The 23,989-nt window shown below is 39.4% G+C and overlaps 1 protein-coding gene and 1 long non-coding RNA gene across 10 annotated transcripts in view; one reads left to right on the forward strand and one right to left on the reverse strand.

Moving 5' to 3' along the window:
• CTSC (cathepsin C) overlaps positions 1-22,384 on the reverse strand; it is a 33,823-nt gene extending 11,439 nt beyond the window's left edge. The window contains exons 1-4 of one of the 2 annotated variants that reach the window (XM_032488854.1): positions 22,026-22,384; positions 20,027-20,172; positions 15,133-15,217; positions 11,046-13,512 (exon numbers count right to left, since the gene is read on the reverse strand). In XM_032488854.1, coding sequence (XP_032344745.1) covers positions 13,502-13,512; positions 15,133-15,217; positions 20,027-20,172; positions 22,026-22,197 — 414 coding nt within the window. In that variant the 5' untranslated portion in view covers positions 22,198-22,384 and the 3' untranslated portion in view covers positions 11,046-13,501. Of the gene's footprint in view, positions 1-2,779; positions 2,950-11,045; positions 13,513-15,132; positions 15,218-20,026; positions 20,173-22,025 lie in introns of those variants that run through there. The other variant, XM_006192405.3, reaches the window with a different exon arrangement.
• A 59-nt stretch (positions 22,385-22,443) lies between these two features.
• LOC106730635 overlaps positions 22,444-23,989 on the forward strand; it is a 125,442-nt gene continuing 123,896 nt past the window's right edge. For all 8 annotated transcript variants that reach the window (XR_004323250.1, XR_004323246.1, XR_004323244.1 and 5 more), the window contains exon 1: positions 22,444-22,566. This is a non-coding gene — a long non-coding RNA (uncharacterized LOC106730635). The remainder of the gene's footprint in view (positions 22,567-23,989) is intronic.

Here is a 23,989-nt window from a genome sequence, read left to right on the forward strand (position 1 = left end):
CTCTATATCTGTATTCATAGCCTAGAATTGGAATGTGTCCTGTGACAATAACAGTACAAGTGAACTAAGATGGATGTATAAGGATGTTCTGGGAAACACTTTTGTACTAGTGAGAGATTATGAACATCCAGAAACATTCTAAGATAAGGGATTGATTAAATAAATGATGGTACTTTGTTTACTATATAGTTTATTCAGTAAAAATGTCTGGAAGCTTATTTAGTGGCATAGAAGAATGTTCAAACGATATTAAACAAAAAAAGCAGACTATCAGAGGCGTTTAATTAATCAATCGTAGTGACAGCATACATATATATTTAAACCTTAAGTACACACAGCCATGGATGGTTATCTCTGAGTGGTGACATAGGATCTTCACCTGTCACCCACTCCCTACAATTTCTACAATGCACCTTTTAAACTCTGCAATAATACAAAAGGGGGGAGGACAGCAGAACCGTACGCAGCGGCAAGCATTATAACCACGAGGCAAAAAAAAAAAAAAATTGTTCCACATGGTTTATATCCTTGTTACTTAAGTTTGGCTTTGAGCCAGTAGTAGCAGCAGCACCTGGAAGCTTACTAGAAATGCAGGCTATGTACCCAACCCAAGCCACCTGAATCAGAATCTACATTTTTAACAAGATCCCCAGATGCTTCACAGTAACTTAAATCCTGCACTGGTTCCCTGATGCCAAATGCTTAGATACAGATGTGAACAAATCTAACGCACAAAGAGCATGTTTACAAAGCAAATAAACTGAGGGAGGTGATTATTCATTTAACTTAAACGTGTGTCCCACCTATGTGCCAGGTGATAGGAATGACAGAATTCACCATGCTATTTCTACTAAAAAAGGACTCTGTGGCTTAAGTGTGACTCACTACCCAAGACTTTCATTAATATTCAGTTATGCAAAGCAAGATACACCTAACGCAAGTAACATCTTAGGCATATTGTGGACTTTTCTTTCTCTTTTAATTTAGATGTTCACAGAGAGAATATTTTGATGAACCTGGGAGCACTGAAAACAGTAACAAAAATGTGCAACCACACTGACAGTGCTTTAATATTTTAATCCAAGTTCTTTCCCACTTGTAAAGTGTGGAGACAGAAAAGCACCTGTATAACACAGATTATAAAACTGTGTATCATACTTCTGACAACACTAACACAACAACAAAAACAAGTTACAGTTGTTTCTTTAGATACAAAATAAATTTTAAATTGTAAACATATATGTTGAAACATTCTCCACCAATGAGAATCACTATTTCATCAACTCTAAATATTTAAGAAGCACTAACTAGCCGTACTTTCCTTGCTTTATCATAACATCCAGCAAAACATCACGTGCTATGTGCAGTACAGTGACGACAAAGTAGGCCTTAAACACCATTACTTTTAGCGTTTAAGATCCAAGGAGATGAACAACAATGTATCTTACTATGGGAAGACAGATCATTAAGAGTGGAAAGAGACCTTAAAGGTAATTTAGTCCCAAATGCTGGTTTTACAAGTAAAGCAACACAGACCCTGAGGACTCTGGGTAGCAGCGTCTTCAGAAATGCGGCAATGTTTGAAGTACCAGGAAAGTACGTGGTACACAGTCTATCCTAAATGGTAGGGTGAAAAACGAACCGCTTCATAGGAAACGGGTTGCTCCAGGATCAAGTCAAGCCAAGCAATTCAAAAATAGAGGGGATGAGTTATTCTAAATCTTGGCGGGTACTTTCCAGACAAATGCAATTTGTCCTCTTTGAACTCATGTCCCCCTACTCTTTCCAGTGCGGTCATTCGCTGCCAGTGTGGCCTGGCTTTGGCGGCCTTGTCCATGTACACTCTCAGTGGATTCCACAACCAAATAAAACAGAAGAGTTGCTACCCATAATATTTATCTTTTCCTCCTAAACTAATAAAGTCTGAAATCTCTAGTGTGGTTCACGGTTACTTAAACAGGACCAAACCCAACAAAAACACTCACTGCATGTTCTAAGCTGAACTGCGTCCTCCCCAAATTCACGTGTGCAAGTCCTAACCTCCCGCACCTCAGAATGTGGCTGTATCCGGAGACGGGCCTTTACAGAGGACATTAAGGTAAAGTGAGATCATATGGGTGGGCCCTAATCGTAGATGTCCGGTGTGTTCATAAGAAACAGAGATTAGGACACAGTTAGAAGGGTGACCGTGTGAGGACACAGTGAGAAGGCAGCCATCTGCAAGCCAGGGACAGAGGCCTCAGGAGAAACCTTGTTCTCTGACTTCAAGACTCCAGAGCTGGGAAAAAATTAATTTCTGTTGCTTAAGCCACTTAGTCTGTGGAACTTTGCTATGGCAGCTTCTGCAAACTAATACACTACATAAATACTAAGGACTTTAATTTCAGTTATTTATTGCCTTGTTTAAAATTTATGTACAATTAGCATCGCCTACATTTGTTGCAACATAAACAGATGTATCCACAAGTATTACGCAACATACTATTACATGGCAATAATAAAATACTTTTTCTGTATAAGTCACTGCAATTCGGTGGTCCTTTACATAAATATTCTTTAAAGCCATCACTGGTCCGTTACTTTTGGAGTGCTTTGAAAAAATACCTTCTCTCAGTTACATCCATGTATTTTTCCGGTAAAGTTGTGCATAACATGGCTTATGTGTCTAAGTCAAATAAATTTTATACAATCAAATTAAATTTTCCAAGAATTAATATAGACACATACTTACACACACTATAAAACAAGACTAAATTATCTTTCATTTATGACAACTCACTTTTCCTGGAGACTCCTCTCAAGGGGTGCTGTGTTCACGTTCACATTCTCAAAGGTGTTTCCCTCCTTCCTTCCAGTGAAACACGCCCAGTTCCGGCCCAGCACGTCATGCACCCACCCAGTCATGGTCTCGTGGCAGTAACTGGTTACCTTGCCACCCTCTTCTTCATACTGCAATCAAGTAAGGTCAGGAAGAGCCAAGTCAATCGGTGTTTCTCGAGTCTGCTACCTGGTCACCTGTTCACAGTAAAAATACCCCTTTTTCGTTTCACCTTCGGGACCAGCCTCTGCCAACCAAAACAAAAACCTTGCCCTGAGAGGTTACATTTTGAGAATTATTCTAGAAAAGGAAGAGAAACAAGCTTTTCTGTGATTAGCATCATTGACCACCAAGCAAAATTTATACAGCAAAACACTTCTGGGGAATGAAAGGCAAGGGGAAAAAACCAAACCTAACATTTTTAGAGCATCTGCCTGAGTTACCTCATTTTATCCACACAGTAAGCCCACAAAGAGGCAGCGCCAAAGGCCCCATTTTACCAGCCAGTAAGTGGAGGCTCAGTTCAGCGAGGATAAATAGTTTGTATCTAATGTAACAGAGCTGTTAAGTGGCTGAAACTAAATTCTGCTCAGTTTGTCAGACTATTTCTGAGTTTTTCACTCAGAGAAGATGCACTCCAGCAAAATACAAGAATGAGTGGTGAAAATTTTCCATAGAATCAAACTTTTCTTCTGTCCACCTCCCAATTTATATTCTAAATCATAAGGGAGCTAAAGTAACCTGACTATGAAATACCCTCTCCACTTTCTGTCACTAATACAGCCCTTTGTCTTATTTCAATGTTAACACTGAAAAATAGCTACAGGTGACCCTGGAACAATGCAGGGGTTGAGGCGCCGACACCCCACAGTTGAAAGTCTATGTATAACTTTACAGTCAGCCCTTCTTATCTGGTTTTGCATCTGAGGAATCAACCAACCATGGATCCTATAGTACATATTTATTGAGGAGAAAAAAAAATCTGCATAGAAGTGGACCTGCTCAGTTCAAACCCATCTTGTTCAAGGGTCAGCTGTAACAAGTGATAGATCCAGGATGTGAACTCAGATGCTTTGGCTCCAGAGCCTAAAACCCCTTATGTTACAATATCTCCTCATGGAAGAGGGATACATTATCCAGAATGAGAGGGAAGAGTGTGGAAGGAAGAAAGGAAACAATGCACGCTAGGTTTCTTTAAGAAGGGACTTGAGTGCAATTTCAGGCATTGCCCTAATTTAATGGAATGGAAGCACAGAAGCAGTCAGAGACAACACAAACTGGCCCCGCAGGCAGCTGTGTCTGAGTGCTTCTCTTCACAGCAGCACACAGCAGGCTGGTTCTGGCCCCCAGCCTGTCCTTTGTGGACTCCTGATCCAATGTGAGGGGTACTACTTCACCTGTGTGCAGGGGTTGGCAAGTTTCTTTTTTAAGGGCCAGACAGTAAATATTTTAAGGCTTGAAGGTTATAAGGCCTCTGTGATAACCATTCAAGCCATTGCTATGTGGACAGGAATACATAAATGGGATTTATGTATACATACATAAAGGGAATACATAAATGAATAAACTACAGTGTGTTCTAATAAAACTTGACTTAATAAAACCCATGACAGATTAATCCCTGAGTTTAGATGGAAGTGTGGGCTAAACTACACTTAAAGGTAAAATTACCTTACTGCATCTGAATCTGAATTCAAATCATAGTTAGGCACAGAGGTAAAAATACACAGCCTCAGAATCCAAAGGAACCAGGTGAATCCTGGGACTCACTGCCTACTGAGCAACACAGGATAAGTTACTGGGGGCTACACATACATGCATTTTGCTTCCATCTTGGGGGTTCATGCTGCTGTGAAGCCCGTCTCCCTGCCTCTAGCCAAGAATCCCTGTTCTAGCCAGCGTCTGACTCACCACTCCTCAAATGCCTGCGAAAGCCTCAACTCGGGATAAGGAACACTGAGATACAGACCCAGGATCTGATCAAGCTGCAACGTTAGAGCATGCGTTATGTGAAAATATTAATCAAGTTTATAATTACGACGCTGAACTACATGGAACTGCGATTTTTATAGGTCAGAAATAATAGTGACCTCATATGGTGCAGGCAGGCCACACGGGGCTAAGCCACTGCTCCCCGCACCGCTGCTGTACTAGAAAGCGGTCGGGCAGACTTTGAGAGTTCTTCAGAGCTACCTCATAGAAATCGTCAAATACACACAAATGAAAAAAAAAAAAAATGCTAGGACATGTTCTGTATAGAACAGAAAAGTTAAAAACAAAAATATCCTAAATGTTATTAGTTATTTTTATACTTGAACATTTAATAACACAAAGGAATTCTGTATAACATTTTAAATGATAAATACAAGTTATATAGGAAAGAGGTGAGCAACCTAGGCTGGGGAAGGCTGCTTGCTTTTATAAACAGCTTTACTGGAACACAGCCAGGCCTGCTTGTTTATAGTATCTTGTCTCTGGCCACTTTGATGCCAGCTCAGCAGAACTGAGGAGCATGCCAGAGACCAGGAGGCTCACAAAGGCTAAAACATTTCCTATCTAGCCCTATAAGAAAAAGTCTGCTGACCCCTCTATATACAAAATAATAATAATAATAATAATAATAATAATAATAATAATAAAACCTATGGTATATTAAGAGGGAAAAAACCACAAATTACAAGACAGTACTTAAATGGAATGCAAATAAGTAAAATTTTTACGAAATAATGACTTAAAAAATGGAAAGAAAGGTGAAATGGGTCTTTGGGTGGAATTTTCTTGGTTATTTACAAAATGGAGATAGATATGTAAATCTTGTGAAATGCATCACTTTAAAAAATATTCTTATTTCCTAAGAATGGGACTCATAGCCTAGAAGGGGACACCTACGAGGGATGGTCCAGATGTTGCCAGAGGCTGCTAACGCTGGTCGGACTGGGATTTTGATTCCATTCCCTGAAAAAAAACAATCATTTATATAACCTATTTTGTATTTCCTAAGCTCTTTCATTTAATTATCAAGTACGTATTGGTCACATATTTCCCAGGTATCAATCACGCTAGGTGCTAGACATGCATGCATATATGTATTGATGCAGCCCCAGACCTTAAGACGTTCAGAATTCAACAAAATAAATAAACATGTAATAATGTGGTTATTTACCTGAACCAAAATCATGGGTTCAGCAAGTTAACCGTGCTTGGAGAAGCCTGGGAAACTTCCCCATCTAAGCAGAAATTTAGACCACAGACGAAATGACTTTCCCAACGTACCAAAAGAGTTAGGGGCATTCAAGTTAGAAGAAATGGGCCCCAAGTTTCTTGTCAGTGTGGTTTTGTTCACCAAGATGGCACAACTGAGTCATAGTTAAAACCATGACGGTTAACACCAAATGAACTTCCCCTGTGAGGGAAAGGCTGACTTGTGATTTTGCTTGGAGGGGGAATCACTGGAGCATGACTGACTTGGCTGCAGTCCCCGACCACTTGTGTTTGTTCAGCACCTCTAGACCCTTTATCATCGATATTACAGAACTACGGGATCTTAACATTTATATATCAGATCACACTTTATAAACATTTTACAGAGATGACTCATAAATCTTAGAAGTTCAAGAGAACATAAAGAAAATACAATCTCAGGGAACAACAACAAAAAGACCTAAAGGAGGTGGTCAAACTAGAATTTATAACCAAGGACTTCTAGAACCAAGCATTCTTCCCAACACCAGGCACCTCTTCTTCATACACTCTGTCTTCTCCACAAGATGCTAGAGAAGTAAAACACGCAGGTCAATTGCCAAAAGCACCAAGAGGAGACACTTAGAAACCATGCGAGAAGTGCTTAAAACCCCATTTGCAAAGCATTTGCTTCTATTTCATGTGAGCCTCACAATGATTCCTTGGGATGACAGGCATTATTTTATCTCATGGAAAAGAAAAGTGACTTTGCGAAGTTACATGGAGAAGAGAGACTTAAAATATGAGTTCAAAGGTTACAACAATCATTGCTTTATTCGCTGTTTCCCTTAAAAAAAAAAAGGCAGGGTGGTTGGAAATTAACTGACTCATGAGTCAGATCCAGATTGTTGCCTAAGATCCTTTTTTAAGGGCCACCTAAATTCTCCAGCAGCCCTAATGTTCATTTCCCACTGTTCAGGTACCTATGTTATCTTGGCTGGTTCAGTTTTTTTTTTTTTTTTTTTTTTTTTTTTTTAACTATTTTTGGTTTTTGTTACAGGGCAGAGGTAAAGGACATGGTCTGTAGGCTTGACCAAGTAGACTGGATCCAGCTCGCTGCTTCCTGGCTGTGTGACCCTGAGTAAGTTACCTATCCACTCTGTATTTTATGTCCTCATCTGTAAAATCAGGATGGAGATAACAGACTCAGCCTCACAGGTTGTGTTTTATATATACTAACCCATTTAACTTTCACAGCGGACCTTGAGGGTTGCTCTTTCCACATAAGCACCATAAGAACAGGATTGTTTGTTTGTTCAGCCACTAGGACACTGGCACTAGGCAGCAAGTACTTACTGAATGAGTGAATAAATGAATACATAATAGAAAGAACAACAAACACCAAGTCCTATTTCAACAATAACACAAGATACTCAGAAAAAAAGTTGAAGTTTATAATTAATGGAAGTGTGATTCTTCCAAGATATCACAGAGACCCAAGTTCTGACTCCTGGTATTATTTCAGAAATGTTAAGTTTCCTCTCTATCGGTAGATTTAAGTTGACCTGAAAGTTCCAAAATATCCCTTCAAGCTTCCTACCTGCAGAGTCTTTACATCTGTAGATTTCTTATTTACTATTCATAAAGGCAGGTAGATAATTAATTTTGACATACTCCTTACTTATATAGAGTATTTATATATTCTAAGTAATACTAAATAATCCCAGAAAACTACAGCTGTCTTTGTTGTTGCAACTCAAGCAAATGTACTCAGAGATGGCCATCCACTTGTGTACCATTTCTTGTACATTAAATGGAAGGAATTATTTTCCATTGAACATGTTTATTTTATATTATTCTGTAGTTTTCCTAACCTAAAATAATTTGGTCTTTTTGTAGAACCTGGAATCACCCTATGAAACATAGGAGAGGGCCACAATACTGTGCTGGACAGCTACAACTTAGTAGAACAGAGTATTTACCCCTCCAGAAGCCAAGTACTCAGTACCTTAACTTGAAAGGACCACACACTGTGCCCCTATTATTTTCTTGATTGAAATGTTCTCAAGGTATCTGTCATTTTACCTGCTATTGTAAAATATATCTTATGTGATTTCTGACATTATCACTGAATGAAAGGTTGAAGTTTTGCCCACACTATCCAGCTTGAAGTGTAGCCAAAATTTTTTTCTAAGAGTTTTCATTTGTCTTATTTATATAAACATCAGTCTCTCAATACTGGCTTGCACAGATGGGATAATTTAAGTCTCTATTCATTTATGCCAATTTCTATTGCACCGAGTAGATAATTTCATAAAATTTGAAGAAACTCCAAATGCTAGCACTTAAGTTTAGAAAACCACTAGGATTCAATAACCATCCATTTGCTTCTTAAAAATTACCACTGGGTTGCCAAACATTCTCCAAACTGCCCTTCTTCAATTTCCCACTCATGTTATCAATTATGCAATTCCATTCAATTACCTGGTAATATTAACCAATTAAAAAAAGAGAAAAGATTGGGATATTTTAGAACTTCAGTTATTTATCTTGGATCTCTTTCTCAACTGTCTTTGACATTGGGGGTGGGGGAAATCATGTACACCTTTTGTTCCATTGTCTTCCTGATTATACTTAGCAAATATTTGAACATTTCTTTTATGTAGTGCACTGGCTATGAGAAAAATACAGTTTAGTGAGAGAGACTTTGCCCTTTAAATCCCTGTACTGTCACTTATTTATGTAACCTTGAGCAAGTCACAACTAGGGAGCCTCCATTTCTTCATCTGATAATGAGAATGATGTCTGCTTCATGGAGTCCTACCAAGGAGAAAGAGGACATTGAAGTTTGAAGAGTTTAAACAGTTATTAAACACTAAACAAGTAACAATATAAACACTACCATCTGTTACCATGGGGGATACAAAGTTGTTTAAGACTTCATTCATGCCATCAAAGAACTTATATTCTAGCCCAAACTGTCAAATGAGCAATTGATAATGGAGTCTATCCTGTCAACCAGTGGTTTCCAAAACGAGAAAATGACCTATTAAGATAATAGAAATAAAATCTTATAATTTCTACTTGTATTTGTAATATAGAAATAAAGTAAAAACCAACTTCCACTATCATTTAGTAGGCAAAGCAGCATTGACACCACACTCAGCTCCAAAGTTAGATGTTCACCTGCTCCATGCAGTGTGCTGCCGATGCAATGGTTAGGACACAGCATACTCCCTTCTACACAAGCCTGCTTAAATTCACTTGTGCACTTATCTGATTTAATTAAGCTAACTCACACAAGTTGAACAAGTGGCTTAAAATAACACTTGCAAAGAAACCACATTTGCAAAAACTAATGATGAAAATACAAGAAAACATAAGAAAATGACAAAGCTTGCATTTGCCCTATTCCTGGTAAGTGAGCCATCAGCCAGGTTAAAAAATAAGTTTTGAAAACAGGTGTTTTGAAACAGTTCTATCACTGTGGTATTCACTCTTTAATCTTTTTATCAGTAAGGCAACAGGTTTCAATTAAAATTTGCCCATTAAGTTGTCATCATCCCTAACACCAAACACTAAACCTGTGACACTTTCATACTTTTAACAAAACTATGTCAAAACTACTAAAATTCTTTATTTAAAAGATGTTAATTAGAAAATTATTTCCATATTTTGAAAATTGACAGTAATGAAAATTTTCAGTAACGAAATCCTTATGCTGCTTTTGTAAACAAAAATCATGAAAATGAAGCATACTTTTATATTGTTTTGAAAGAATGTCATCACGAAATACATTTGGCAGGACACATTTTGTGACAATAAATAAATATTATTTAATCATTTAATATTATTTCATATGTTTGATAGCAAACATATTAATATTGCAGTGCAGGTATATAGTTTTTTAAATGTACCCATAAAGACTGTGGAATACATAATAAATTTGGACATCTATCTAGGTCTAATCCATCAAACTCCTTCACTATTTCAGAAAAGAGCACCTTGCATGAACTTAAATGATTTAATTATATACTTTATATGTAGGCAGGTTCTATTCCAGGAGTACTGTGGAACAAAGAATGTTTATTCAATTTTTTGCCCTTTGTTTACTGTATATGTCTGCATAAGTGCAGACTGACCTGCTTCCCTCTGCTGTTGGGTCTGCCTAATGAAGCCATTAGGTGGTGACCAAGAAGAACAAGGCACCTTGTACTAAACTGATATTTTGCCAACTCATCCAAGAGTGTCACATCTTTCCCTGGAAACAAACTTCCCTATGTCAGTTTCAAAGATTAGTTCCAGTTTTCTGCCTAACTAGATTTAACTATTTATTTTAAAAATTGAATTTTAATGAATCATGGAACTGAGGAAATTGCTGCAGTGGCTGCAACAAAATAGCTTCCAGCATGTTAGTGAAGGAATCGGCAATTAGCCTTACATGTGAAAATGGAGGGTCATAAATGTATTTCCGGTGCTGAAAAGATACTCAGTTTAAACCAAAATATGTTTCAGAACTAGTTAAGAAAAGAGCAATTTAACAGTCAACAAGGTAGCCAAAGCCCCTTGGCTCATTCCTCACTTACTCATAAACTCTTCAACTGTGAGGATGGAAGAAACGTTAGGGCTCATCTGCTCCAGCCTGTGGCTGGTGCTTCTCACTGCACTTCATAGGGCATAACCCTCAACATCCCAGGCCAGTTCGAGTCCTTGGTTGCCCAGGCACTGGGGAACCACAGCAGTCACAGATATAGCTCGCTACTTCCCCTGACAGCTAAGTTAGTTTTGAGTAATTCTGAAAGTTAGAAGTTTCCTATTTTTAACTTTGAGCCCTATCTTAGCCTGTACAGCCTCACACAAAAATGAAATGTAAATAAATAAGCAGAATAAAATTAAAAATTCTCATCTCATCTGTTTGTTCTACAAAGTCATTTAACAAACCTGGCCTGAGGTCCACCATAGCCTCTCCAGACACAAAGGTAACAAAACTGTCAGAAGCACATCAATGAAACAACAGAGCAACACAATGATAAATTATCCAGCTTTCTTTCTTTTACAAACATTTATTGAAGGCCTATTATTTATCACATATTGTGCTATACATAGGGAATAAAATGGTCAGTAATACAGAGTTGACCCCTGCCTTCACGGGGTTTAGAGACCAGAGGGAAGGACAAACAGGCAATTACAACAGAGAATGCTAACAGTAATCTACTATGGTGCCTTCTGACACACATATCTGCAATTTTGTACCCAAGTCTGCTCTTCCACAATCAAAACAAACATTTAGACGCAAAGTTACTCAAGGAAACAGGAAAACAAAGCACTTTAGTAGGGGTGATTATAAATTTCGTATTAAATATATTCTTATAAAACAAATATATGTATGTATATGCATGACTGAGACATTGTGCTATACACCAGAAATTGACACATTGTAACTGACTGTACTTCAGTAAAAAATATATATATATTCTTTTACACATTGGTTGCTTTGTCAATATTAACATTCTGATGGTTTGAAAATACACAACTCTTCTAGAACTCTGGAGGCAGGTTACCAGATTTTTTTCAGAACAGAGAACTAAAAAATACAAACATATCACTATTCCTGATTTGTGTTTCTAGAGTCCTAATAGAATTAATCCTGTGTATGCTGGTATTACTTCTGAAAAGTCTTTGAGAAGACAAGAGAAATATGGATAATTTTCCAAACTAAAGTTCCAAGATAAAGTTGTATGTGCTTTAAGTAAAGATATACAAGGAGGTATACACATTTTCATCTGGAAGAAGATGACATACTGTCAAATGGTTCCATTTACAGCAGAGTTAGTACTACCAGGGCAGAGAGACCTGCAAAGCACAACTGGAACCAAAATACTGGCATCCTTCCCACTAACAGAGGAAGCTGGGAATTTCACAGAGGTGGCATCAAAGTCCTGAGTGATAAAGAATTATCAGGATGGAAGAAAGTATCCAGGTAGTAGTTGGATGCACTTCATTTCTATAAGAAATAAGCTTCCTAGAACAGCAGACCAGCATCTCTCAAATGATACAAAAAATTATCTGAACCAATAAAGTAATGATGACAACCTACTATCTAGATGAAGAATCCTCCAGGCAAGGAGGAATTCAAGGGATCCAGGAGAAAAGTCCTCCCAGAAGACAGGGTTTAGGTGAAGCTGCACATTTTCCTTTACAAAGGCTGATACTAATCAGCTTTAAACAACTGAGGAGGAAACGTGTCCGCTGTTTAGCAGGAAAGAGCTAAACGATAGCAATCAGTTGGAACAACAGAGTAATGACGAAAAGTCAACTTGGCAAGGGTACTTCATTTGAAGTTGACAAAGCTCTCCTTCCAACTTGGGGCACTAGAAAGGGAAGGAGAAACTACATTTCTGTCTTGAATAAAGGGATCCTGGCTAAGAAGGTGAGTAGCCTCATTTGGAAGGAAACCTAAGTTTCAAGCCAATTCTTCTCTGAAAATTTCAACAGGAGCCAATGCAGTACATTGAACTAACACTTGTGATGCTTATAGACTGGGATTCACCAGAAAAATCTACCCAAATGTGCCTTCAGTTACCAATACGTCTTTGTGAAACAGGCTTGACAAAGAGTCTACATCATTTTACAATTAGAAACTGTGTGAGCTTAAGTTTCAGACTGTATGAGACTAATTTTCCCTCTCAGTAGAATGAAGCTAGTAATATCCACCTTATAGGATTTTTGAAAGGTAAAGTATGTCACATTTTTAGCACAAGGCTGGCATGTCGTCAAAAAAAAAAAACCACACACACACAAAATGTATTAATCATACCATCTTTCTGAACAGCAGTACTGCAGGCCTGTGACCTGCAAAAAGAGAGCCTTCAGCAGTCTGGCTTCTCTCAGATAGCCTCCTCCTCTAAACATGCCCCCCGGGGACCGCCTTCTCACGCATGACCTATCTGTGCATCTCAAGATACCCCGAAGCCTTCTTTTCTTTCCATATTAGGTGTTGGGGATCCTCAAGGTAATTAGAGAAAGAGAAGGCACTAGGGAAGATGATTTAACTGTGAGTAAAACTTGCACGGTGAACACAATAAAACAAATAACTCAAATCCTTGCAAAAGTCATTTCAGCAGAAGAGTATTCAAAAGGCAGGGGGAAGAAACTCATGCTGTGTACTGTTCCTTTTATTCAAGGGCTGAGTGGTGAAGCCCCCTAAGACTTCCAGATTATTTTCCTTTTTTTTTTCCTGCGTAGTCTTTAGTTGTTCACATTCCAACATGGTGGTTGCTGCTTTCCAGGGACATGTTCAGGAGGGCAGCTGCCTTGGAGGTAGGTTACCAGGTCTCCTCTGCATTTTACATGCACACAAAGACTCCAGAAGGGGCCGCAGCTGCTAGAGGCCTCTGCTAGCTGTTAGAGGTAGGTAGGTCCACTGCGGCATGCTGCTCTCTGCCTCTTAGCCCCAAAGTCTGCTTTTGGCTGTGGTTTTAAAAGAGCCCCTCAACAGATGCTCTATTTAATAACTAAAAGACAATAAAAACTAGAGTTACAAGCCAACAAGGATCATACTGTCTCTTAAAAATAGTTAATCATATTAATTTCTTTAAGTATATATTAAAAAAAAAAACCCAGTACTTAGTATTTGAGATGCTGGCATTTTTTTTTCAATACTATTTAAGACATTCACAAAAAGCTGCCATTCTCAAAAGCTGAATGCTTAAGCAACACGTATTGCGCATGCAGCCAACATGATCAAGAAGCACATGCAGATGCATTTTAAACTAAATGCTACTGTACAAAACTAATATAGTTTTGAAATGTACTTAAGGAACAGGCTAATCTAGCAACCTAGACACGTTAACATGCATACCTTACAAATTCTAAATGTAGGCTTAATGCTACTTTGGTCGATACTTCCAGGTACAAGGCTATTTATTCTCATTTATAGAGCAAATACCAGGGTCTGTCTTTTCTACTGGTAGAGGTGTCTCCTTAATTAGGAAGAAAAGTGAGAGTTTTAAGACAGAATTTTGTTAACTGCATATTGAGAATAATTTTTGAGGGAAAATAATTGGTGAATTTATTTTGAAAAAATTTCCTATTATATCTCCATCCTCAGCTACAACCATGCAGTAGATTAAAGAGTCTGAAATATCCTGAAAAGAAACTAATGCAATCTACACTTATTCAACTGCCAGAAATAAAATCAGAAAAAAACAGCCTATTAAGTTGCAGCTCTAATTTTCACTTTGATCTGTGGTTAGCAGTTGCCTAACACCTTTAAAACTTAACAAGATGAAATGATATAACTTATGAGAAGTTCCTTCCTGGCAGATGTGCGGACCACTGGTGGTCCATTGAACAATTTGAAAAATGCTGATGTAGGATCAGGCTATGGTGCTTTCAGCACTTGTCCCAAGTTCCTTTTTTCATATCTCACTTCCTTACTTAAGAGCTAAGTAAAAGAGGAAGGGAAAGGGGAAAAATTGTTATGTGAAATGCAAGGGAGGTTACGTACATCCCTATCGACTTTACTCTCTAATCACCCACTTTTCCATCAAAATTTTAGACATCTAAATTTATGGCTCCAGTGAGAGCAATGATTTAAACATCTATCCTGAGAGAGTGGGGAAAGATCCCTTCTCCCTGGTCAACAGTCTGTTCTGAGAAGGAACCAGTTTAAACAAAGATAGATGATGGCTTATTGGGATGAGTGACAGGTATGTTAATTTCTCTGGAAGAGCCACGTTCTCTACTGGAAGACAGAACTAAAATGCCATGGCCTCACATGGCTCCCTCTCGAGTCTTTTTGGGAAAAGAATGAGCTACCTCTGGCAGCATAGCTACTTCAAGGATGTGAACTGAACTTGAGGCCAAACTTCCCTGAGCTGGGCCTCTATCTTTTCAGGTTCATGCATGGGAGAGCTAACTGGACATGTGCAAGCAGAACATGCTCAAGGGAAAGGAGTCCAGGCAGGGAGGAACAGCAAATACGCAGGCTTAAGCAAGAAATCTACAAGAAAACCATAATCTTTCCATCCTCCTCTCCCTCAGGAATAAACAAACATAATTTGCATAAACCACCAGGGAGGAGGGATGCTTGCTTTTAATGAGAAAGTTAAAGAGATTTCAATGGAGCTCACCCAGTTTGTTCCTCAGATGTGGCAAATCATATATCCCCACAGTTCCCAGCTGCATGAAAAACTGACTGATAAAATCAGTGACATCCTATGAAGAGTTTACAATGGAAAACTGAGTCATTACGCTGCGATGAAGCATCATCAAGAAAGAAAACAAATAGCAAGGCATGCGGTAAGTGCTCAACTTCAGATTCTTTTCCTCACTTTAAACACTTTAAAAGGAAACATCAAGTTATTAAAAAAAAAAACAAACAGAAAGACAAAAATCCTCATCTTGGTGTACTGAATCTATATTAAAACAAGTAAATCTATCCCCATAACAGATATTCTATATGTTAAATTGTTACATCTTTAAAATGAGCCCAGAAGGCACAGTGGAAAAACGGTACAAGATTCCCAGATCCTTTTTGTAGAAACACATGATTGACATTTCTGGCTGTTGGGACAAATTTGAAGTTTACAAGTCGCTAGCACACAAAATGGGCAAATAAATCTTCTGTTATGGACTTCCCAACATACTGTTCTTGTTCTGAGTACCAACTTGCTCTAACACTCACTCATGGTAGTGCTCTGTTAAGACTGGTAGGTTCCAAACAAGAACTCAGTTAGAAATCAGTGAAGTCTGCTTGACAATCACCAAATAAATTTTCAGCCATAATGAGTCTGGTTTCCCTTCTATGCATCTTCTTCAACCCTCGAGTAGCTTAGTCTTCAAAATAAAACCCGAGTTCATTCTCTACTGCTGCCTTTTACAGCCTCAGAGAAAGTGAAATGAGAAACAATGAAAAGTTAGAAAGCCTATTCAACTTGAGGGTATTGTTCCGGAGCTGGGTTTGTTTCATCCCACTTCCTTCCTTGGCAATCTGGTGGCGGATGGGGTAGAGGAGTTTTGTACATGCTCATGATAAAAAAAAAAAAAAAGAACAATACATAAGAAACATAAAGAAAAAAATAACCATCTACCCATCCATCACTTAAAGTTAGCCATAATTAGACATCTTTTATATTGCTTTGTTACTTTGTGTGTTTTTATATAAGAGGTTGGCTGTTTTTCATCTGCAGGTAATTTTAAAGGGTGCAAATTTGCTGGAGTGTGCCAATTATAACCAAACAGTATTGCTATTAAAACTCGATAGTCTTAGAAAATGGCCTGCAGATAGTACTGTCTTTTACCTTGGACTGCACATTGTTTCAAAGGAAAATTGAATTTGAATGTCTCTAAGAAAGTCCATCCTGAGATAGGTCGAATTACTCCTTACTGTTTCACATGAAGTTGATTCAAATGCTTATTAGGTATCTGCCTGGGTGAGCTGTAAACTCATTTGAGTTTGTAACCCTCATGAAGTATTCTGATAACTGAATGTCTGCAGGAAGTTGAGTAGAAAAAAAGTGCCTCTTAAAAATATAAACCTAACTCAACCTATGCAAAAACTTTCAGTGTCAAGATTTCCTTCCAAACTTTTGTCTAGGTTGAAGTCATATGTACAAAAAAAAAAAAAAAAAAGACAGATCATCCCCACTCCACTGTCAATTTCTTATGCAATTAAAACCAAGGGAAAAACAGATTTAGGAACCTGAAATCATGGAAAATTCTGTTGTTTTCCAGGTGAGGCCTGAATAAGGAGAATCAAGCGAGTTCCTGGCACTGAGAGTGGTTATTACAATGGCTTCAAGTTGGAAGGCAGGGGGAATGCTGTGGAGGCTGTCTGATCTGTTGAGCTGCAGGCTGATCTGGGGGAACAGAAGGTGGAGCAGGAGCCTATTAGAAAACCTTGCATGTTTCACCTGCTCAGCAAACTCTAGCAAGGAACAACCCTAAGAAACAATCTCAAGAAAGCATATCTGAAGAGGGCAAAAGGAAACAAGTGGTAGGGTAGGGTATGAGTCATGGGAGAGATACGGAACTCCAATTGATAAGCAGAATAACAACGGAGGGTCTAAATGGCAAAAGCTTGTCGCATATTTCTGCAATAGCAGTAGGTCCAGTAAATTATGTTGAAGTTTACATGAGACACTTACACGTGAATAGTAAATACTGCTTACGGTTTGATAGTTTTTCTTTTTTAAAAATAAGTCAATTTTCATTTAAAAGATACTTTCTAAATCTGTAGGGAAAAAAAATCTCACATGTTTTGTTCATTAAATACTTGCACTTTCTTGAGTTACACGCCCAAGATGTTTTCCCCAGCACCGCTGTAGGAAATATCTTGACACTTAACATAAAAATCTTGCCAGATTTTACCACAAGTGTCACACCAAAAGTGCTTGACTGTCCTATTACACAAAGTCAACTCCACTGTATCATTTTTCTTAAATTTGTTAAACTCGGCTGCTCCCCACTACTTTTTCAGTTGGACTTGCTAAAAGAACATGGCATTTTACCACTCTGCAAAACATGTATAGCTGAAACTACTTGATTACTTTAAGAAAATTTTAAAACCTCAGATGGACACTTTTAAAAATATATTGAAAACAGTAGCAGAAGAACACTCTTCCTACTTTTATTCCTAAGGAGAGAATAATGTCCAGAAGCATATGATTAGGTAGGATTCTACCCTTGAACAGGGTACAGATGGACCTGTCCTACTTATGGCTGAGAACATTTATAACTTTATTTGGCTTTAGAGAGTGGTTTTCTATTGACCTGCAACTAATGTTCTGAGGCTATGGATAAAAACCGAATCTGCTTACACTGTGGCTTTTAAAGAGAAATAGAGCTGACCCTTGAACAAATGAACAACTCAGGGTTTGGGGCACTGACCCTCTAAGTAATTGAAAACCCATCTATAATTTATAGTTAACTCTCCATATGCAGGGTTCCACATCTGAGGAACCAACCAACTGTGGATCCACATCTATGGATTCAACCAACTTTGGATTGTGTAGTACTGAACTATTTACAACTGAAAAGAAAATCTATGAGTGGGTCTGTGCAGTTCAAATCTTGAGTTGTTCAAGGGTCAACTTACACAAAGAAGCGTCCCAATTCCTCCGTCAGTCACCAATTGTTCCCTCTGTCCCCACCATCTCTGGACTTCTATTTAAGCTAGGAGCAGACAAACATGATGGAAAAATATTAACAGAGAGGAACTGCCCTTGCCTATTTCTGATTATGTCTCAGGTAATTAACAGTGATGTTAGAAGTTTCACCACCCATTTCTCCAATTCTACAGAAGTGAAGAATGAAACATCTTCTAGCCAAATGGGTAAAACTATTTACTCAGCCATTTATATACTGTGCCCTAACTTATACTTAAGTAATTTATCCAACCTATTTCTCAACTGAATTCTACTTCATTTTCACTTTCTAAACAAATATCGATTAAGTACCTATTTTGTATCAAGCAAAAGAAGAAGGGAGAGGAGAGAAAAAAGGAAGGGAGAAAGGAAGGCTGAGGGAGGACAAGAGGGTACATAATAACAACTATTCTTGAATATCTCTTCCCCTGAGCATAAATTCCATAAGCAGTCAATAACAGAGCACCTACAAGGGGTCTGCAAAGCCCTACGCTCATCAATGTGCAGACCAAGAATGACATTCAGATGGAACCACATTTACCTACAATTTAAAAAATCATATAGATACTGTCATGATTTTTAAAAATACATGGTATCCAGGGGTGATAATAAAAAATGTTTAATAACTGGTCAAGCATGGGCTTCAACTAATAAAATGAACTGCTGGTCCCTCAACAGCCAGAAGAGATAGACTGATTCCCACTGGTTGAATATCAGACCAGCCAATCCAGACGAGGGGAGACAACTTTGTCCTGTCTCTTTTTTCATATTAAAACGGGTTCTCATAGTGAAAAAAAAAAGTATTGGGAGATAATATTCTAAGAAATTTCGTTGGCTCAAATGCTAACACCATATCCTAGTTAGTGATTAAGTCACAACCCACGAGAAATCACATCCATTGAGAAATCACAATAAATTTAGAAGTTAGTCTTTTCTTGGTGCTTCATCTTTCATCATCTTTAACACACCCAGTCCTCTGCCTTCCCACAAAATCTCTATAATTCGCCAACTCTTACCAGATGTTTTAAAGGCTACAGATCCTATCCCATTAAAAAGTCTATGTTTGTTTATTTATACTCTATTTATAATTAGGAACAACTAGTCTCCAGCTTGTGGATTCAGCTTAGTTAAACCATGTAATATTCTGCTAACAGGAAAAGTTCCAACTTCAGAAGGACTTCTGGGAAGGACACCTCGGATAGATTGCCGTGTGTGCCCAACTACTTTATCCTAGACTGTGCCTGCAATTGGAAGCAATGTGTTAGACTACAAGAGTGGATAACAGCTCTTCCCTGGTGAGAGGAGGAAACACGTTGGGCTGGCTGGGCTACTTTTACTTTAGCCCAAGGAGTAACTCTATGCTATCTCTCTATCTTAGTTTAGTCAAACAAGTTATTTACATGAATGGATTTAGCACATTACAGTACTTCAGTGAGTCATTCAGGTCAATTTCACACAGCTAAGAAGCATGCTAATACTATAACATATATATATATTTTTTAACCTCAAGAAAAAAAATTTATAAAATCCCAATCTTTCCTACAGATTCAGTATAAAGTCAAATGACTAAGGCAACATTTTAGAAATAAAGTTGTAGTAATAAAGAAAATAAATTAAAAATTGAGTCATACTTAACAAATTTAAACACAGACTGATTGTACACACTCAAATGTAGATCAGGTATGTGGTTTTTTTTTAAACCTACCAAAGTCATAATTTTAAATAAAGTGGCAAAATTACACCACCTATTTTCTCTTGGGAAAAATGGTATCCATTCTGGTCATCTTCTTAATCTAAAATTAAAATACTTTTCTTTATTAGAAAAGGCTTCAGATATCACATCAGTGAAAATTTGAATGCATATTCCAACAAAACTAACCTTAAAAAAGGCAAACCACTTGTAGTCATTCAATACAATCTCAAAGCCTTGATTGTAAATGATGGTGAAATGGCCAGAATTCCCAAAGTCATCATATGCTGTATCCAACTTCTTAAGGTGCACCACTACTTTTTTTTCCGGTGGTCCTAGGAAAAAAAAATGCATAACAAAGGAAAATTATTTGGACTTCAATGGGAGCAAAAGTCTCCTCTGTAAGTTCCACTATTCTTAAGCTGGTTTCCTTTCGTGCTACCCAACTTGGGCAGACCTGGCTTGTGAAGATATTGGAGTCCTCGTTTTGTTGCCTCCCTCCGTGTAATCTCACAGGGGTCTCAGGCAAGATGTGAAGCGAAGTCTCAAAAGATATGTCAAGTAGCTCAGCAGGCAGAGAGACTCCAAAAAGTACAGCCACTATACCTTCCCACAGCAAACACTGGAGAAGTTTTTCTACTGAAAAGGAGAAATGGAGGATGTTGAAAATGACAGGCAAAAATGGACAGAGCGCAAAATGGTAGTCAAAAAGTGGACTAGAAAAACAAAAAGACCTACTATCAATTCATAAGAACAAAGCGGGGGAGGGGTATAGCTAAGTGGTACAGAGTACTTAGCTTGCATGAGGTCCTGGGTTCAATCTCTAGTACCTCCATCAAAATAAATAAATAAATAGTTTAATAACCACCTCCCCCCAAAAAACAAAGGAAATGATCTCTTCAGAGAAGAAAAGGAGTATCTTTCTCCTAAATGGCTCTACAGTTCAGAACCTCAGAATCCGAATCCTTCGAAAGTATTCCGCAAAACTTGAGGTTTCTATCCTAGAGATAGCTAACTTGTGCTGATAGGAACTAAACTTTTAACCTTCAGAAAATGGGGACTCAGATCTGTGGGTATCTTCAATGTTTAGATTAAGGTCCAAAGTGTGGACCTTATAGGCAAAGGCTGCCTGAAAAAGGTTCTGTTGTGTCCATCTGGAGGTTTCCACATTTTGGACAATGTTTCCCTGTTTTAGATTAATGCTCTGAAATAGGAGATTCCATGTGATTATAATGCCCAGGACTCTGGAATGCCACATAGTTATCTGGAGTTGGACAGCTGAAGACGTCTATTTTAGTAACAAACGACCTGGCAATCTCTGTTCTGTTAATAAGCAAATAGCAGTTGAGTGCTTCACTCATTCTGCACAAGCCACAGGGTGATAGGGTTTGGGCAGAACAAGAATGACTCTCCTGACCTGAGATTGTGTGTTTTTTCTTCTCCCTTCACAAAATTCTTTGTCTTTGGGATAACCATGTTACCTGAGGGCATATGGAATGTCCCAGGGTGTTCAGACACTAGATATTTATTGAGAGCTTTCCATGAGCTAGGCACAGCTTTTGGCGCTGACCTTTTCAAAATATAACTACTGACTAAAAAGTTATTACAAAAAAAAAAAAACCCACTTTTATATACTATCTCCCTGCAATACATGAAACTGTGGGGTGGTACCAGAAGTTTCTTAGACTAGCAGCATCAACACATGTCCAAATCAAAATCGCTGGGCATACGGACTCTTTCCCACAACCTAACAAGAGAGGAAAACTTTAACTGCTATATTCTCGACAGTCTTGGAGCTCATTTTTCACTGGCACAATAAAAAACTGAAGATTGGACGGGGAGATAATAAGATTACTCGGTCTCAACTCTCTTCCAAACCAAACAAAGCAAACAACAACAACAACAACCAAAAAAAAAACCCACAAAAGTCAAGGAGTAATAAAGTTCTTGCAAAGAGTCTTGAGGCCCCGGGAATAACCCAGGCCATGTGAAGTTAGAAGTTCTCAGCAGCTCCACTTTGACCTCGCTGCCCTGGAGCGGGAGAGGGCACCGAGGGATCCAAGTCCAGCCAGGACGTCCCAGCCAGCGCCTAGGGGGGTCGTTGCAGGAAGAAGGGCTGAGGGACCAAAGGGAAGGCACCCCAGACAGGCAAGGGAAGGGAGCGGGTCCCAGAGGGCAGGCGGCTTACCCATAACCGTGCAGTTGACGTCGCGCTGGGAACCGCTAGAGCCCACCTGGAAGACCCAGGTGCCCAGCAGGTCAGGGTAGGTGCAGTTGGCAGGAGTATCGCAGTGCACGGTGCCCGCACCGCAGAGGAGCACGAGGAGGGCGGCGAGCAGCGAGTGCGGCCGGGAACCCATGCCGGCAGGGCCCGGACGAGAGGCGGGGGAGGGTCAAGAGCCGGAGCTCAGCCGGGAGGGACACAAGCCACCGCAGCCGCGCGCGCGCGCCTTAAAATAGTCAGAGGGGCCGGAAACCCGAGACCCGGAGAGGGCGGGGTCCCGGGGCGGCGCGGGGCTGAGCTCCCGGGAGTGGCTCCGCCCCTCAGGTGGGGGCCCGGGAGCGCGCGCCCCTCACCTGGCGGCAGCCGGACCGCTGCCCCGAGAGCCCAGCGCCGGGTTCAATTAATTACCAATGTCTCCCGAAAGGACTGAAGAGCCACAGCTGGTCCGCGCGCGCCCAAACTGCTCTCCTATAGAAGTAACGGAGAGAGAGAGACAGAACCAAAGGTCAGAGAGGGACTGAGACCAAGAGAAGGGAGGTGGGGGAGGGGAGGGGGGGGTGGGGGTGAGGAGGACAGAAGATGAGGAGAAGGTTCAGAGAGGGAGCGAGCTAACGAGTATTTTCTTTTACTTGCTTGTCTTCCGCACTTAGTCCTCACCGACTTGGTTAACCTTTTTTTTCTTAGAACGGTTTTCCGTGTGACCCTCAGCCACCCCAAGTGTTTGAGAACTGCTCTTTCGTTTTCCAAAACTTTCACTCCCTTTTTTTTTGTTGTTGGGTTTTGTCGGTTTCCTGTTGTTGTTTGCCTGTTATCCACAGGAAGATTCTGCTGTAGTGCAAACTTTAAGTTTTTGTGAATTAGGGATCCCCCCCCCCTTGCTAACCTTATGGGATTTATTTGCGCACGCGCGCGGATACATCCAAGCTAAAGCTCTTGTTTTACAGCTGAAAAGCGGGAGGCCCAGAGAGAGGAAGTAACTTGCCAGGGTGAGGAAGGGAGCTGGTGGGAGAAAGCTGATCTTATGAGCAGGTTCCAGGGTGCCAGTCTGATCGCCAGGAATTATTAGGTAGCACTATATCCAGGTACCTCCTTGCTCAGTTTAAATATCACCCTTTTCTGTGACAGCTCCCCTGGTCTTCCTGGCTGTTGGAAGTTGGGGCTCCTTTCGTGCACAGAGCCTTTTAGACATCAGGCTCTGTGCAGCATGAAGGACAAGTCATGAACAGGACAGACTTTGCTATGTCCCTGGCCTCTAGGGCATTTTTGCCCTCATCACACTGGTTACAAATAAATACTTGTATGTTCACTTTTTCCGCCAGATTATAAGCATTCAAAGGGAGCAAGTCCACATTATTCACCTTTGTCTCCCTAGATTCTGGCTTGAAAACACTCAGTAAGTGTCCTGGGTTGTTAAAAATAAATGCACTTAATAACCTTAGCTTGGTTTCAAGGCCTGAAAGCCAGTTTCCATTTGGCAGAAGGAGTTGCCCTTGAGAGCTCAGAAGTGAAAATGCTCTCTAATGTAGTCACAGACCGCAAAGGCAAGGGTAGGGCCAACACCCTACTTCTGGGTTTTGTTGCCCTTAGGATGAAAAGCTGACGGCATATAATTAGGCTAACACTTACATTTAAAGATACACTGACAGAGTAACATTGTGTTCCTAATCTCTGGGAGAGTGTGTCATTGGTTGTAAAACATTAAAATTTTTACTAGATCATCAATGTTGAAGTATTGAACAGTCAAGTTGGATATTTCTTTAATGGTGTAATCAAAGTAGCACACTTGATTGTGAAGAAATTTGAAAACATATCTTTATTCAATGACCAAATAGAAAAGAATCTTGGAGACCTCTTAATCTAATGGATTCATTTTACTATTGGGAAGTGAAGACCCAGAGATAATAACTTGATGAATGCCACATTGCCAG

This window comes from Camelus ferus, chromosome 10 (assembly GCF_009834535.1).
Source record: "Camelus ferus isolate YT-003-E chromosome 10, BCGSAC_Cfer_1.0, whole genome shotgun sequence".
NCBI lineage: Eukaryota > Metazoa > Chordata > Mammalia > Artiodactyla > Camelidae > Camelus > Camelus ferus.